Genomic DNA, 16536 nt, shown 5'->3' with positions numbered 1-16536 from the left:
GTTTGGCTCCACATCTGCTCCAGCAACCAGTCTTCGGCTGTGACAGTGGCCGAGGGCGGCCAGCAGCACCCACAGGGCTACACTGTCAGATCCCCGACACTGTAAAGAGAAGCCTGCTGGACCTCCAGCTCACAGCCAGCACTCTTAAAAAATCAGCCAAATCAGCCAAGACGTGCTAAATTGAACCACTAATCCAGCACTGGGGTTTGCTTTTGCACACTAATTACACACTTTTTTTATTTTAGGCATAGATGTGAGCAGACGCACACATACAGTGCATACGTCATGACACGAGCGCACACGCTCCCCTTTGGGTGCTACAGCTCATGTTTCTCTTCAATTATTCCACCCTCTGCCCTCTCTCCTCCTCATAATCTGAATAAAGCCAGATCCGTGTCCTCTAGATATTTAGAAGCCGGGCCTCGATGCCAAAACATGTAACCTTCCTCCTCTTTCAAGTGTGGAGTGAAATGGGAGTTCAGGGATGGGGGAGAGGGAGAGGAGAGGGTTTTTTTTTGGGCTTTAGTGCGTTGACCTCGTAATTCCCTCTCGGGGGTTAAACAAAGTTGTGAAATTCAGTTTGGAGGAGCGGGTGTGGTGTTGATTGTTGAGAAAGAGGAGAAGGAATAAAGAGCAGAATTATGCCAAAGCTGAATTACTCTCCAACTTGCAAAGACATTACTCCTATTAAATTCTAATTAGGGTTGCTTTCTTGACCCTGCAAACAGACCCTTAGGATTTGGAGTCAAGTCTTTATCTCCATTAATTGCATTGTAATGGCTCAAAGATAATGATAGATGCAGCTCCACACCAAAATCATATTATTCCTTCGCTCAAGGCCTCTTGGCTCTTAAAATTTGCACAGAAACCCAGAGCTTGTTTTTCGAGACTTTCAACTAACAAACAGAACAGCTTTGACAAAAGGTAAGAATGTAATCACTGCTTTAACAACAGCAGGATTAAGCCGGCCTGCCTGCAGGTACAGCGGCTCGCTATAGGCGGGGCCCACCATGGGGTTCATTCCAGACCCTCCTGGCGTTGGCCCCTAATGATGTGTAATGGGGCCTCCTGCGCCCATTCCTAACCCCGGGACCTCTTCCTAATCACCGTAGCTACTAATGAGATGGAGAGACATGAAAGGGCTCGTTAGAAGACCCTCCCTTTAATGCTGGCCTATTATTAGCCACTTACCAAATCATTAGTCTCTAAACTGCAATTACGCTTAAAACCAGGAAGGAAAAGTGAAATAAAGAAGCAAAGTGTGGAGATTTGAAGCAAAAGACAGGTGGAGAAGTGGAGTGAAGGATTCAAGTGTTTACAAGCTTTCCATCCCTGTCAGAACCTCAGTGTTCCCCTTACAAACAAACGGAAATAAAAGCTGTGAAACGCCAGTTCAGTCAAGTTTTCTGTTATACTGGTTTCCAGTGGCCTTTGGTGCGTGCAGTCTGGAGATTATTATAGAAGATACTTTCCCCTTTTAAAGTCGAGTGATGACATTCAGGCTCTGCGCAGGGAAATAGCTCTGCTGTCAAGAGGTGAGAGGACCACAGTCTTTTCCACAAGAGGCCTAAAAACTATGTACAGTGTATATTTGAGGAAAGGTGACGTCCAAGAATGATATGGGAAACAATTATACGTTTATATGTAATTCCTAAAGCCCAAGAAGCAATAACCCAGAGGAGAAGAGGCCTCAGAGGGCATTTTAAATGTGTTGTTGTACAAAATTCCTGTTCTATACCCAAAAAAGAAATCAGAAAACCATTGAGAGAAATACCTTAGTAATTTTCCAACCCCAAACAAACACCTTTAAGAGCAATGAGAAAAGTTCTTTACAAATGAACTATGTTTGTATTGTAGTGAGGGAAAAACCTGTATTGACTCATTGCAGGAGGGAATTAAAAAGTCCAGGGTTACGGCAGGTTAAATCTAACTTTTTAAAGATCATTATGAATGCAATTTAAGAACTATTTTACATGCATACTGGCAAGAAAGTACAAAGCATAACAAGGAAAGTTAGTATTGGTTCCATGGAGGTTTTTTGTTGTTGTTGCATCATGATCAATACAAATATATACCCAGAAACATATTTAAAAGCGAGACTGTGTTGAGCTGTTATATGAGCATAATGCTAATATATCATATATAACATTTGCTAATTAGCAGTAAACATAGAAAAGGTTCATGGGAATTTTGCAGGTATGTAGTGGATATTTTTACCAAATTTATAAAATATTTGAGGAAGTGTCAACCTGTTGATGAGGAAAAATCAGAGGATTCTCCAACACACATGAACACGCATCGTACTTGAAGTGCAACTAACAACTCACATCCAGTCTGACCAGGAACTTCTTAAAATACACTTTTATTTACAATGTAAAACAAATACATTTAAATTGTCATACAAAATTTCCCTATCCACTAAAAATCTAATAAATCCTATTTACATGATAAAACATTTTGAACGGACTTCTGACACAGTCCCAATTAAGTCAAGTAAGATGTCAGAGGAATGTTTCTGACGGCGAAACAGATTTAAAATTTAGACACACGAGCTGAATTAGTGAACAGCAAATGTGTGAAAATCTAAAGCATCAAAAAGACGCCTCACTGGTGCTCGTTAGTTTGCCATTTTAAGGCAATGTAAACATGCAAACACGCGTACAACCATCTGTATTTGTGTTCCACAAAGGGAGACAGAGGGGAGGACGTCTACCAGCCAGCTTGGCACATAACCATAATTCTACCACCTCTTTCATTTCTGAAATCTTACTGGCTGATGAAATACTGGACGTGGCTGGTCAGTTCCGGCCTTTATCAGTTTTTGCTTCCCAGCCTGTCGATGATTATCATTCAGTTGATGTATTGCGACCTCAGTGATCCAGGAAGTTGAAGATGCTCCTCTGGGGGCCTTTAATCTGTTCTGCAGGCTTGTTCTCTCTGCAGACCCTCTTTGCTGCTGGGTTCACGGCCCCCGCCGCCCCCCTCTTCTTCATCATCTGAGGGTCAAACAAATCCAAAGTTAAATGCTATTTAAAGAACACTGAGACAATGAACAATGAAACCTTGATGAACACTGAGAAAATGACTACAGGCACTGATGTATTATGTGATAATACATGAATAAGAGTGTTTTGTAGTTAAATTAATACAAATGTAGTAAAATGTAGTTAATGGTGATCAAAGATGCTTAGAAATAAAAAACTGCCAAGCAACACAGTTGTATTTCACAGGAGCAGTGGGCTTTGGCTCCACCTAGTGTCTTAAATTCAGAAGACATCATAATCAATACATTCACCCATCACACTCACATGACTATCACACTGAGCGATCTTCCAAAAGTCTTTGGAAAGTATTTTGTTTTTGTGCTTATTTTAGAACAGTGAGATCTTGCCAAAGAGACACAACCAGTCAGGACCGGGAAGCCAAAAAGATCTGACTGACCCTTAGCTGCCAATATGGCTTTTCTATCAAAATATTAAAGAGTTTTTAAAGGATATTTTTTGAACTAATAAAAGATATGTCTGATAGAGCAGATGAGAAGGTTAAGTTAAGGAAGTTAAGTCAGAAGCAGCCCGAGATTCCCACATCAGTGCATTTATTTTGCTGCTTGTTGTCTAATTGTGGTCATGCAGGTGTGGGGTGAGTTTCACTAAATCTGCAACATGAGATCATTTCCCTCTTTTCACCTATTTTGAAACATTTATTGAACCAATAAACAAACATCATCATGTTACACGCGGTGCATATAAGCAGTGCTTGCTCATTAACTGGTTACCATTTAACTACGTGGGGTGAGGTAGGTCAGTGTGAGCTACTTAATGACCCAAAGCTGAACATTTGTAGTGATTTCTTTTTGGCATTGTTGCCATGGAAACATACCTGAGACTTGTATTATATTGCATTAGTACTTCTCCGAAGCTTTGGCAAACTTTTGGAAGGTCAAGATTGAAATATTAACTTCTGTCTGGCATTTGAATCCAGGATATTTGGGATTAACGTTCACATATACATGAATGGACTTCACTTTCACTTTAGTGAAAGTCCCCTGTGGTATACTACCTTAGCTGCTATATGGACAGAATTACAGTAAGTTATACCTGGACTTTTATGTGATGAGCCAATACCAACATTTTAGGGTGAAATATGACCAAACCCCCTTAGTGTAGCAATGTTTTTTTTGTATATTCAGCTTAATACATCTCTGCATAGGTGCAACGTGGAACCTAAATGGTTTTGTTGGGACACTATCAAGCTCTTTCTGTCTCAGCTTGTACACCTGCAGTAACATGAGAACATTTCTTTAGTAAAATTCCTCTCGCTCACCTGTTTCTGGGGAGCGTCTGAGGTCGAGTTGTCCTTCTCAGGAGACAGAGTTTGAAACAGGAATCCTCGGCTGTTTCTGGGCGCCAGAGGATTCCCCTCTGAGATCGAAGCCAACTTCTGGAGGACGGAGTGAGGCTGACTCAGTAGTGACCCTCTCCTCACCTGGAAGAAATCAATAAAACATAAATCTCAGATTTACCTTGTGCAGTTCACAGAATATGTGATGCACTTTGTTGATAACTGCTCTCATTCTGCACCATTCTGGATCCGTTTTAGTCAGTGCAAGGTAGAAAACTGATCTTTATTCTCCACTGGCCAGTGGCCACACTATCTGGTCCTCTAAAAGCCACTAACCCACTAGATGGCCGCCTGTCTGCCAAAGTGACTGGTACTCTCAAACAAAACTCTCATTTACAGAATCAGGCTGCTTGTAATGTTACAATATGAACACATATTCCATCTAACACATGCAATCAAGTTATAATCATACTGAAAAAAGACTTAATACTTGGTCTGTGAACAACAAGATATATATTCTAAGCATAAGAGCTGGAAGAATGACTTCAAGCCTTCACAAGTGATGGAGTAATGCCATTTTATAGTCAAACGCTACCTGTTGATGCAACAACAGAAAGTTTTACAAGGAATACCTTCTGTATGTGTTTTTTGTAAACTGTTTTCAACTGTAGCGAAAATTAAACTGATAATGATATAAAAATGAAACAGAAGAATAAATAGGTAGCGAATGAAACTAAGATTCACCATTTTAAACGTAATTAGGGATGTTCAGTACCAGTGACAGTGACGTACCTGTAAGGGCTGCGAGGGTCTCTGGAAAGGATTAAGAACCGATGAGGTCTTCTTCTCTGGTTGCGGTGCCACAGGGGGCTCTAGTGTGAACATTTGGAAAGTTAGATAGTGGAATAATCCCAGTCTAATAAACCAGTCTCCCAATATTATAACTTGAAATAGATAAAACAAATAAATGAATACATCTACTAGATTTCACTGCTACACTGCTGTACCTTTATTCTGAAAGGTACAGCAGTGCAAACTGGCTGTTAAAAAGGCCTTTAAATCTGACTAACATCCTGTTGTAGAGCTCACTTTGTCATCTGGATCTGAGGATGTGAAGCGGTCAGTAACAAAAACTCATGAATATTACATGAAGCCACTTTAGTTTTAGTCACATTTCTTTTTCCGGGAACCCAAGAATGCCACAACTGTCGGGAAATGAACGCTCTAAAGCAACTTGCCATTTAGCAATGAAAGTATTGGCAGCTCTTTCGGCTCTGTGTCCGGTTTAGTTTAGTTCGCTGGGACACATGCCAGTGTTTCAGTGCAGTCAGAGTGTGTTTATGTGTGTGTGTGTGTGTGTGTGTGTGTGTGTGTGTGTGTGTGTGTGCGGCTCTGCTTTATCTCCAAAGCTCTGTGGCACATCAGGTGAAGTTACCAACAGCATTCTCAACTGACAGCGCTAAGCAGATCAAAAAGGATGTATCTGAGGAACTGACACTCTAAGATTAGACTGTTACTCTCTGCTAAAAATCTTAGTCACACCTTCATCACTTCCAATCTAGACAACTGTCATGCTGCGTTCACTGACAGTTCGTAAAATACTTTCCCCTGTCTACAGATTCTTCAACAGTCACCTCTGAGGACTGGAACTAAAAAAACATGACTTTCTACCCTTGCATTAATTTTCTTTGAGATTTAGACAGAAAAGAAATACTCTGAAACCTGTCTGGTGATTTGTGTTTTAAATGTTTTGATCCCATCTACATGTTTGCTACATAAGACTATTAGTGTAATAATTGCTGGACAAAAACACGATGTTGGTGTTTTTGAAGTCATGGGATTCTTCTTGTGAGGCCGCGTATCAAACCGACCTTTTCTCTGCAGAGTCTTGGCAGTCAGTTTCTTGGCCAGCTTCATAAATTGACTGTCTTCTTCTCCAATCTTCTCATCATCTGCATCCAAATCTTCCCCTTTCTTGGCGTTCTGTTCAGACTGAGAAGAGACACAGAGAAAGGAATGAAGACAAAATAACAACACCCTGTTGCAGAGGAGGAGGGGGGGATGACTCAACCACATGGGTCTTGAACTAAAGCATTTAGCTTTCAGTTGCGTGTTTACAGGAATGACGCTCTTTTAAGTCTGCAAATTTACAAAACAGTGAGAGTTATTTTTATTACAGGCTCCTCACTATTATCTGTGTGCGACCTACCTGTTCTCTGAGCCACTGTTCTCTCTCTAGTCTCTCTTTCCTCCTCTGGACCTCAGACTGGTCCACGCCATCATCTTCCTCCTCCTCTTCGTCGCCCTCTGCTCCCGTCCTGTCCATGTTAAAACGGTCATCTGGGGGAGGAATTCAAATAGAAATTCTCAATGGCTTGTTGGAGCAACTTTGAATAAAGTTTGTAGAATCTAAACAGACTCAAAGTGAATGTGAGTGTGAATCTTTTTAGATTTATTTTTAAATAACAGTAATAGTTATTTATGTATTTATTACCAATTCCACATAGTTTTTAAGCTTATAGCCTTTGATTGTTTCGTTTTGTGACTGTCTGTTGATCCGGGTGGCAAGCTGCTGAGTATAACTGTCCTTGCAGGGATAAATAAAAGCTGTACTGATTTTAAATATGTAGTAAAATGGTATAAATGGTATCATTTTAATGTAAAGCTAATGAAAATATAATATCTGGGTTATGTGTTCTGTCAACTACTGTATAATAATTACCAGTCAACAGTATTACGAGTATTTACTCCCTTAACTCAACTCACCAATATTTTTCCAACGGAAGCGGCGAGCTCGTCCCGGGCCGTCAGAGTGAAGGTCGCCGTCAGCGAGGTAACGCTCCTGGTAGAGCCTCAGACGGCGCTTGTCATCATCCATTATCTGCTTCCTGTAGGAGCATTTTCATCTCTCAGTTTAATTCACAACATTTCAGATACAAGATGTTGCCACATGAAAACATAAAAAAATCTTTATGAGAATGACTGGATGGGCGAATGGATCTTGAGACTTAAGCTCTTTACATGTCAGACTCTATATGATCGGTTACTCACATGTGGATTTTGTTGACCTGGTCCTGCAGCTCTTCATCAGAGGGAAGCTCTTCAAGAAGCTCCTCTTCCTCGTATTCGCTGCCTCTGTCTGCGTCCTCATCGTCGCTGCCCAAGTCACTGCCTGAGAGCTCAGCCTCCGAGTCCACGTAGTCTGTCATACGCCTGTGAACAGGATTCAAGAAACTATCAGAACCCGTTCGACAGCGTAGATTATCTGATGAAAATGACAAATCCATTTTTTGACTCTACACTTACATTTTCTTCTTTTTCTTCTTAACCCGGTGTGGTGAGAACACACCCTGGATCTCTTCCTCTTCTACCTCATTGTCCTCGTCTTCACCATCTGCCTCGTCCTCCTCCTTCTCTCCACCATCCTCATCATTGTCCTCCTATACACCCACAATTCACTTGTTCATTTGCATCATAAAAACATACATCCAGTATGTTATTTATACATGATGTGGGACTATTGTAGTCAAAGTATAACAGAGACAATGAGGCATGTGACCTGATCTTACCTGTTCACTATGACTGTCCACATCTGACAGAAGCCGGAACTCACAGTCGTCGTCCTCCCCTTCCTCCTCCTCCTCCCCTTCCTCCTGCTGCTGTTGTTCTTCCTCCTCTGGCTTCTTTTTACTTTATACAGAAGAAACCACTTTGAGAATCTTACACAGCATATAAATATTGCAATTAATATTCCCATAATCCTTTATCACTGAAGTAAAAAAAGAGAAAACATGGACACAAGAAGAGCAGTTTTATAAAGTTTTCAACTTTAGCAGAACAATAATCTTTCTGATGAACTATCTGGATTGTTTCAGGGGTGTGTACTGTACCTGTCTTGTGCGGGTGAAGCCGTGTGAGCATGACCTTAAATTTGCAACAAAAGAGACAAATTGAAATATGGTACAACTAAAAGAAAAGCAATTAAAAACAGATGCTTATAAGCTTCAAATTTTTCTAACTTCAAAATCAAATTTTGTGAGAAAATCATAGGTCCTTGAGGTTCCTCATGGTTTCAGGCTCTTGTAAAGTTATCTGTTTAATTTCTCAGAGAATAAATTAAAACTGAGTTACTAGCCAGACATGTCTTTAGTGTTAACCTGTGGAAATGGATTTTCTACATTGTAGGTGCGTTCTCATTGAAAATAAGGGGGACAGCATACTCCCTTACCTGGACTAGGAAATTTCCCTGAACACAGCCCCAGCAGCTGATCCATGGTACTATCAGATTCTTCATCCTGTCCTCTCTCCTTACTCTTGTCTGTTTCCATCTGCTCCTCTCCTGCGTGTGTTGGTGGAAACGCTCCAGAGCACAACCCGAGCAGCTCGTCCTCTTGCGTTGCTCCAATGCCTCTTGCCTGACTCGAGCCACTCTCCGCTGCCCCGAAAACACCAGAACACAACCCCAACAGCTCCCCCATGTTGGCATCCATTGCGTTTTCGTCCAGGCTGTCCAGGATCAACTGTCTCTTGTGGGAGCGAGGCGCACCGGGGCGTGGCCCCACGTTTAGGAAGCCGTCCGCATCTAGTAACTGGGAATGGGTGTCGTCCTCCAGGGAGAAGCGACCCTGAGAGTCTCCTCCCAGACCAGGGCCCGAAGGTGCTCCACCAAGGGGCCCCGAATCTGCTCCTGGGGATGGAGGTGCGTACAAGTCTTGGGAGTCCTCAACAGGGAGGCAGAGAGAGGGCTCAGAGAGTTTTCCTGAACTCTGATGGGGTAAAAAGAAGAGGAAAACTTAAAATCACTTCTTCGGAAGCAAATAGAATATAGAAATGCTGAAAGTATCCCCCCCCCTTTCTTTCGTACTTGCCCTTCCCTAATCTCTGTGTATGCATCATATCTTTTATAATGGCTGTATTTCTTAATGAGCAAATCAATAGATAGATAATATTAAATAACACTAAAATAGTGCACCCCTTCTGCCTCATCAATTTGACTGAACTGAAACCCATTTGTTTAACCCTCGGCACATCTCTGAGAATTCAAACCTCTGATGATGTAATCTTTGATGCATTACGTATTAAACCAAAAAACCTTTTATCTTACCTTGGAGGCAGAGCCAAGGAAGCTGGGCCTGAAGAGGCAGGGAGAAGGGGAGCGGAAGATGGATGAGTTGGAGAGGTTTCTTCCAGTGGAGCGCTGATGATTGACGGGCTGGTAAGAGGTTATCATAGATCCTGCCAGCTCAAAGCTGCTGTTGTGGCTATTGTCCTTCACCAGGGACAGAGAGTCGTCCTCTTCTAGAGACAAGAAGGATGAGCGAGTCAGAAAAGAATGTAGAAACATTGCAAAAGTACAAAGTGTCCTGCTAAGTAGACTTATATATAAGCTATGCCAAATAGAGCACTTACAAGTGGAATGAGATGTGAAAAAAAGAATTGCTGTGACTATATTCAAAGCATTTTCTCTCAAGCTGATGATAGCTATACATTTAGTCTAAAAAGTAACTGAATGAGGTATTTCTCTCTACCCACCCATTTTATTGCTGCTGTCCTGTCCAGAAGGACCTGATCTTCTTACGCCATCACTAAAGAGGAGAACAGTGAATGTGAAGCAATACTGCTTACATATACACACACAGGTGTAAAACAAAAAAAACAAACTCTTTAGTTGCAGATATTTTATCTATTTTACAAGCTGTTTTTTTACAGATAGAACAACCAGGTAATGATCAAGTGAGACTTTATGGCCACATAGTCACATTTTGTCAATTCATTTAAGGTGGGTTTATCATTAAACATTTTAAAAAGGTGCATGAGTCAGGCAAAGTTGTTAAAAACAAAGAAACACACGACCAAAAAGTCCAAACACACTTACCCGGTGCGAGAGCAGGAGTTGCCCGGGAACAGCATGAGTGTGCCATCTGTGTTAACTAGGTCAGGAGTTGGCGAGGGTCCATTCAGTGCTACGGGAGAAGGGCTCCTGATACTCTGGGCAACACTGCCTTCCTCCTCCTCCTCCTCCTCCGCCTCACCATCGTCACCTCCCAGTAATTCATCTACACCCTAAAAGAGAAGATCAGGCTTGAAGTGGGTACAAAAAAAAAGGGACAAAAGCACAAATGTGTATACTGTAATTTTATTATTCCAAATGAGGAAGAAACAACCATCTTACCTCTTCTTCCTCAGACTCATCCGTCATATCTTCCTCCTCCTCTTCCTCCTCCCCACATTCTTCATTGTCTAAGCGATTCAGCTCTGCCTTGCGTGCCCTCTCCTCCTGTCTCCGTTGGGCCATGGCGAGCTGCAGGCGCTGCTTCAGAGTCAGCAGCCTCTCGCCTATAAAAAAAGAAAAAAAAAGGGACAGAGGAGATCAGTCATTTCAGGATGTCAACAATCTGGTCTCCCTGTCTATAATACAGTTCTCATCACGTGTATCCATACCTGGTTTGGTTGCCACAGGCTCCTCTGCTCCCTCTGTAACAGTGACAGTGACTGACTCAGTGTGCAACTCTTCCTGACCAGACGGCGTGCTGTCTTTGCGGATTATGCTGAGCTGCATTGTACGCTCTCCCTGAGGGCGTGCCGGTGCCTTGACGTGACGAAGGTAGCGCTCCTTCAGGGCCTCCACGCCTAGTTAAAGATGAGAGGTAAATACAAGGATCCTAACTGTTGTTTGACTTATGACACATTCTTACCCTTGATCTCTTATTCTTCTAACTTCTAAATCCTTAAAGAATCACCACTCACCTGGGTTGAGCTGGGGGGGTTCTAGCTGAACAAAGGCTCCGTCATCTGGACACAATTTAGCGACAGGTGGTGGGTCCAGTCCAAACTTCTTCAGTATGGCCAATTTGTCCTTCTTGGGTTTGGTGGGTTGCTGTGCTGAAGGCTCTGCTGCAGCTGGATCTGAGCTCCCGCACTGAGCGGCTAACGGCTCCACCAAAGCCCCAGATACAGGTTCTTTTTGCAGGGCATCAGAGTCCAACGTTACTGCAGTCTGGCTTCGTTCTAAGGGCGCAGGAGGGGTTTCTTCTCCAGAGTCAGAAGCAGGTCTCACTACTCCGTCTGTTGTGACCGACTCCTGCAGACTCTCAGAGAGGTAAAGCATCGGTCCGGATTCCTGGTCGGGATCTAGGCTCGCAGTTGCTTCGCCGTCCTGACTGAGGCCCTCCCGCTGCGGGGACGAGGTGGCAGCAGGATGAGGTATGGGCTGGATCTGAGTGGACGACAGGTCTAGAGAGGGAGAAGAGTCCTGCTCTGTGGATGGCTGCAGGGAGTCACTGGGTGGGTTGGTGGGAGGTGGAGGGGGAGCCGACGGCGTCTCCAACATCATGACTGAATACTTTGTAGATCTGAAGAAAGTAAGATTATCATTGTTACGTTTATTAGGGCAGCCTTGAAACTTTTGATTGAATTGTGTGTTCATGTGTTCAATGTGTGTATGACAAATAAATATAAAAGCAGCCCTTTTTTTAAACAATTCCCAACAATTGGGAAAATGTGATTTGCTGTTGTCCTTAAACATATGTTATCTGTTATAATTGTCTTTACTTCAACAACGCCATGGCAGGACCCTCTGGCCTGGCTCTCTTCTTAAAGAACTGGTCGATGGTCTTCGGCTCAGGGATGTGGTAGGGCAGGCCAAGTGTAGACTCTACAAAGACAGAAGAATGAGTCAAATATGGAGTCTCACTGGCACAGAAAACATGAGACTTAAAAGTCTGCAAATGATGATCCAAAACTACACCATCTTGAGCTTCTTTAATCAGCAAAACCAAATGAGGAGTCATTATCAGAAACAGTTAACACACAGCCACGATAGACAGATAAACATTTAAAAAAAAGGTGTTTCTTGTAAACTGACCTCTGACCAGCCTCTGGGACTCACTGTGGAGTTGCTTCATTGCCTCTTTGCTGGCACGCGCAGCTTTCCTCTCCTGAAAACGTCACACATGTTGAGAATGAAACCGACTTTTGGTATTTGGTATTAACTTTTACAGCGTTTAGAATAATAAGTCAAGTATTTTGGCACTGCATACCACACGCTGGGGTTTGTCTGGTGCCTCGTCATCTTCCTCGTCTTCCTCATTCAGGAGAGGATCCTGCAGCAATATTTAATACCGATTACGCAAAGGCCTGTCTAGACAACATTCTGCCACTCTTTTGAGCACAATATTTCAACAAAATGTTAATAACTTTAACAATTTCAATATCAGTATCAATCAGCTGAGGACAGTGAAAACAATAAGCAAGGACTTCAATTCCTGCAAAAGCCTTTCACATATAAACACAGTGCTTGTTTTGATTCTGATTAAAAAATAAACTCTAGTCATAAGAAATAACCTTGGGGTACTGAATTAAGGGTTCCAATTTCAAATAGTAATCTTTATTGTACCTTGTGCTTTTTCATCTTTTGCTTGACAGCAGCACGGATGGCTTCCAGAGACTCTTCTTCCTCCTCTTCCTCATCGTCCAGACCGGTGTCAAACAGGTCTGGGTCGCCCAGCGGACATCCACTGTCATTCAGACCACGAGGGAGAGGAGTGTCCTGAGGAAATGGGTACAAAGCTGTCTTTAACTATACAATATAATATTTTCAGGGATTTTTATTCTATAACAATCACTTGATTCTGCTTAGTTTAACATTTGACCTTTCATTTTATATCCAAAATTTGGGACTTTGCGTCGATGTTGAGTACTTAATTTGATGATTTGGGTGTCCAGTGCAACTTCACATCCATATTACCATATCCCTGTTTACATAAAGATCATTCCTAATGGATACAAACATAAGAATGTGAAAATAATTGTTATACATCTACAGCAACATGTACTTTATATGAAACAAACCTTTTCAAGGTTTATGTGCCATTTCCAAACCTATGACATAGATGTGTCCAAATTTTAGGGACCTTGATGCACCACTCTTCACTAAGAGTTATAAAAGGGAGAAAACTAAATTACCACTGAATGAAAAAGGGCCAAGCTGCACTAACCTCATTCATTTCAGAGAACCTCCCTTTCTTCTTCAGTTTTTCCACCGCTTTGCTTCGCTTCTCTTTTTTCTCTCGATGCCTCTGACTTTTCTCCCTCTTCTTCCGTTCCTTTGGCGATTTTGCTTCCTTCCTCACCACCTCCGGTTGCTCCTCCATTTCCCCACATTTCCCTTGCTCGGCCTCACTGTCGTCACTGTCAATGGGAGGGCGGCTTATTCTCTTGCTCTTCTGCGACCCTCTCTTTTTCCTCTCATCCTTCTCTTCTGCCTCTCCGGTCTCCATCTCCTCTCCGCTGGAAGCAGATAAGACCAGTGCCTCGGCCATGTGTACGCTGTTCTCCGCAGCTGCCTCCTCTTCCTCACTGTCACTATCTCTAATGGCATTACGATGAGGCTTTCTGTGCACTGTGATGTCTTCATCATCATCATCATCAGAATCTGAAAACAAAATAACAATTTAGAAACAGTCAAATTGGACAGTGATCAAATCATTTAAGACTTTTTTGTGATGCAGCAGAATATCAGATAAGCTGTTAATCATCTTATCTGAAATGGGTTCTGTTGCTGTGGTTTATGCTGTTTATTATTCTTCTATGTTATTTTTGTTTGCTCCAGTATTACTCAAGGACTGATATAACCTCAGTCTCCCTTGGAGCAAAAGATTCCCATCATCTTTAATCTGCAAGTACAAGCAGACGAGTCCTTCAAGCACCTTTTTCTGTTTCATTATGTAGTTGTATTTCTCCCTCCACATTGGACTGACATCGGCAGATTTGGGAAACTATCGTGGGTCACGGGATGCCATATCATGTAATTGTAACAAGTTTACTCATCTCCTGTCTCCCTCACCTTCAGCTGGAAGCTCTTCTTTATCGTTAGCGGCCTCCGTGACCATGTCCTCTGCTGGAGAGCCCATCCCGCTGTCTGAATCGCTCTCTGTTGCAGTTTGGGCCACAGCTGGGAGCCCCTCTGCCTGTGCACAATGACAGAAAGCAGAATTCACCCATCATGAAGTGCATTTTCTGTAGTATGATGTCTGTGAAAAACAACACGGGGCCGCACATTCAATGTAATATAGCCTTAATCTAAGGCTCACACTGCCAAATGTTTGTGTTCAGGGTAACTTATTGTGCTCTATGTACTTTAATTATACATTTATTAAATCCAAAAAAGATACTAGGTATTAATTTCATGGTTAAAAAGACTACAACCACTGCACAACTTTTTCTAGGATACCAAAGTTAGTGTAGCCTGTGTCTGTATTTGTCAAAAAACTCTTTGGAAATGTAATTGTAAAAAGCAAATGTAGCATGAAGCATTGAGGTCAAAGGGTGTGCCATTATATAAGTGGCGCCTTGCAATAAAGCAAACAATGAGCATGTACGTTAGCGAGCGACACCGCTTCCTTTCAACGCTTAGAGTTGACTTTGCTTTACGTACAAATCATAAGAATTCATAAAAGTGGTTGATTTCCGAGAGTAATCCACTAGTACGCAATCTGCTTACGAGTAAACAGAAGTAAACAAGGTAAAATGTCTCACTAACATGCATTTAATCGGCGGCACCAGGCCAAGACGACAACCACCACCACCACCACCACCACCACCACCGCAGCAGCAGCAGCAGCTGGCTAAACCTAAAACCTAGCAGGCTAGTTAGCAAACTAGCTCATCTCCAGTGAGCAGATTTCTTCGATCTGGAAAACATTTGCTCTTGTCAGTCTTTTCCCATAACTCATAACCAACTGCAACACATATCAAGTCGGATGTTTTCACGTTAGATGTCCAAACTAACCAACATGGCACCTTTTTTTTTTTTTTTTTTTAACGTTACCTGTAGTTGAGAAAGGACCAGGCTCATCTCTGTCCGCCGGGCTCTTCACGCTCTTCGGGCTCTTCGGGCTCTTCGGGCTCTTCGGGCTCTTCGGGCTCTTCGCTCGATCAAACCAGCCGAGACAACGCTCCGTTAACTCGCAGCAGCCACAGCAGAAGTTGAAGAGTAACGCACATTGAGGACGCGTTGAACCGGGTTGTTCCTCTTCCTCCCGCCTGTTCCAAACGCACCGAAGAGAGAAGGTTTTTTTTTTTTTTTTTTATCTTTCGCGCGCTGTGACAGCTGGCCCGCAGTTTTTCGTCACCGAGGTGTCAATCTCCCCGTTCTCGCTTTCCTATTGGTCGATCGGAGCGTTTGGTATCCGCCCACTTTTTGACGACACAGCTTGGCTGGAGCTGATTTTAAATACCGGGAATGCTGGAGCGGGCGGGGCTAAGGGTTTTTTTTTTTTTTTTTTTTTTTTGCAAAAAGTGAGGGTGAACAAAAAAAAGAAAAGAAAGAAAGATACTCATTAGCTCCACCTTATTATTCTTACTCATGTTTTATGTCTTTTCATTTTATTGTTGTATTATATGTTATTTTGCGCCTCATGTGAGCTGTTATGATGTCTTATTTATTATTATTTCTTATTTATTCTCCTGTACAGCACTTTGGTCAACTTTGGTTGTTTTAAAGTGCTTAACAAATAAAGTTGGATTGGATATGATGCAAATGTTTCTTTCAATGAGGATTCAAGGTTACTGTCATTTAAGTTGCTCTGAATTAAATTCAAATATAGTTCCATGCATGCTACTACTGAAAATAAATTAAAATAAAAAATGATTAATAAGTAAAGAGTTGCTGAAGTGGTACTCAACTGGTGTTTATTTGTGCAATATCCTATATAAGATTAAGTTTTGAGACGTCCACTTAAATAGGAACTAATGTGGGAATAAACCTAATGGATGGTTCAAAACAGCTCGATCTCGACCATCTAAAGAAAATTATACAACAAAACAACAACAAAATTATATGAGTACTTTCACTTTTGTGCAATTTTGCTTATAATACTTCTTATCCACCTTTTCAGAAGTGCTTTTATGATCAATTCATTGTTGAGTGTTGTAGATATAGCTGTAATTTATGTAAAGTGTATTTGAGTTTCTTGAAAGCACTCTATAAATGAAATGTATTATTATTATTATCATTTCCAATGCAGGATAATTACTTGTAATTGAGTATAGTGTTGCATTGCTAGTAAAGTATGATTCAGATTTTACTTTAAAGTACTTAAGTAGTAGCATCAGAATTACTTAAGGTAGCCAAAGTTAAATGAGTCATTATGGAGAACTGCTCATTTCAGAATAGCGTATATTATATACTGTTAT

The 16536-nt window shown here is 41.8% G+C and overlaps 1 protein-coding gene across 1 annotated transcript; it reads right to left on the bottom strand.

The window, feature by feature from the left end:
* Positions 1 to 2346: 2346 nt before the first annotated feature.
* On the bottom strand, positions 2347 to 15426 carry LOC127357790 (claspin). The gene is made up of 24 exons (XM_051390241.1): positions 15170 to 15426; positions 14186 to 14309; positions 13338 to 13774; positions 12737 to 12889; positions 12381 to 12443; positions 12206 to 12278; positions 11893 to 11995; positions 11089 to 11693; positions 10783 to 10971; positions 10514 to 10677; positions 10217 to 10404; positions 9874 to 9926; positions 9446 to 9639; positions 8570 to 9107; positions 8232 to 8265; positions 7911 to 8031; positions 7648 to 7781; positions 7393 to 7554; positions 7108 to 7229; positions 6551 to 6681; positions 6213 to 6333; positions 5134 to 5213; positions 4324 to 4485; positions 2347 to 2996 (listed from the first exon to the last, which is right to left on the bottom strand). The coding sequence occupies exons 1-24, from the start codon at positions 15194 to 15196 to the stop codon at positions 2871 to 2873; spliced, it is 4104 nt and encodes a 1367-aa protein (XP_051246201.1). The 5' UTR covers positions 15197 to 15426; the 3' UTR covers positions 2347 to 2870.
* Between the last annotated feature and the right edge of the window lie 1110 nt (positions 15427 to 16536).

The sequence above is a fragment of the Dicentrarchus labrax genome, unplaced genomic scaffold (assembly GCF_905237075.1).
Source record: "Dicentrarchus labrax unplaced genomic scaffold, dlabrax2021, whole genome shotgun sequence".
NCBI lineage: Eukaryota > Metazoa > Chordata > Actinopteri > Moronidae > Dicentrarchus > Dicentrarchus labrax.
The sequence above is the reverse complement of the archived record's forward strand: the minus strand, read 5'-3'. Positions and strand labels throughout refer to the sequence as shown.

What these genes read in the sequence shown, in the direction of transcription:
- LOC127357790 (XM_051390241.1), bottom strand. Translation starts at nt 15,196, where the DNA reads ATGAGCCTGGTCCTTTCTCAACTACAG. An exon ending in AGGGAAATTTCCTAGTCCAG is followed by an intron (nt 8,266 to 8,569) that starts GTAAGGGAGTAT and finishes TGCAAATTTAAG; the next exon opens with GTCATGCTCACACGGCTTCA. An exon ending in GCTTCACCCGCACAAGACAG is followed by an intron (nt 8,032 to 8,231) that starts GTACAGTACACA and finishes TTCTGTATAAAG; the next exon opens with TAAAAAGAAGCCAGAGGAGG.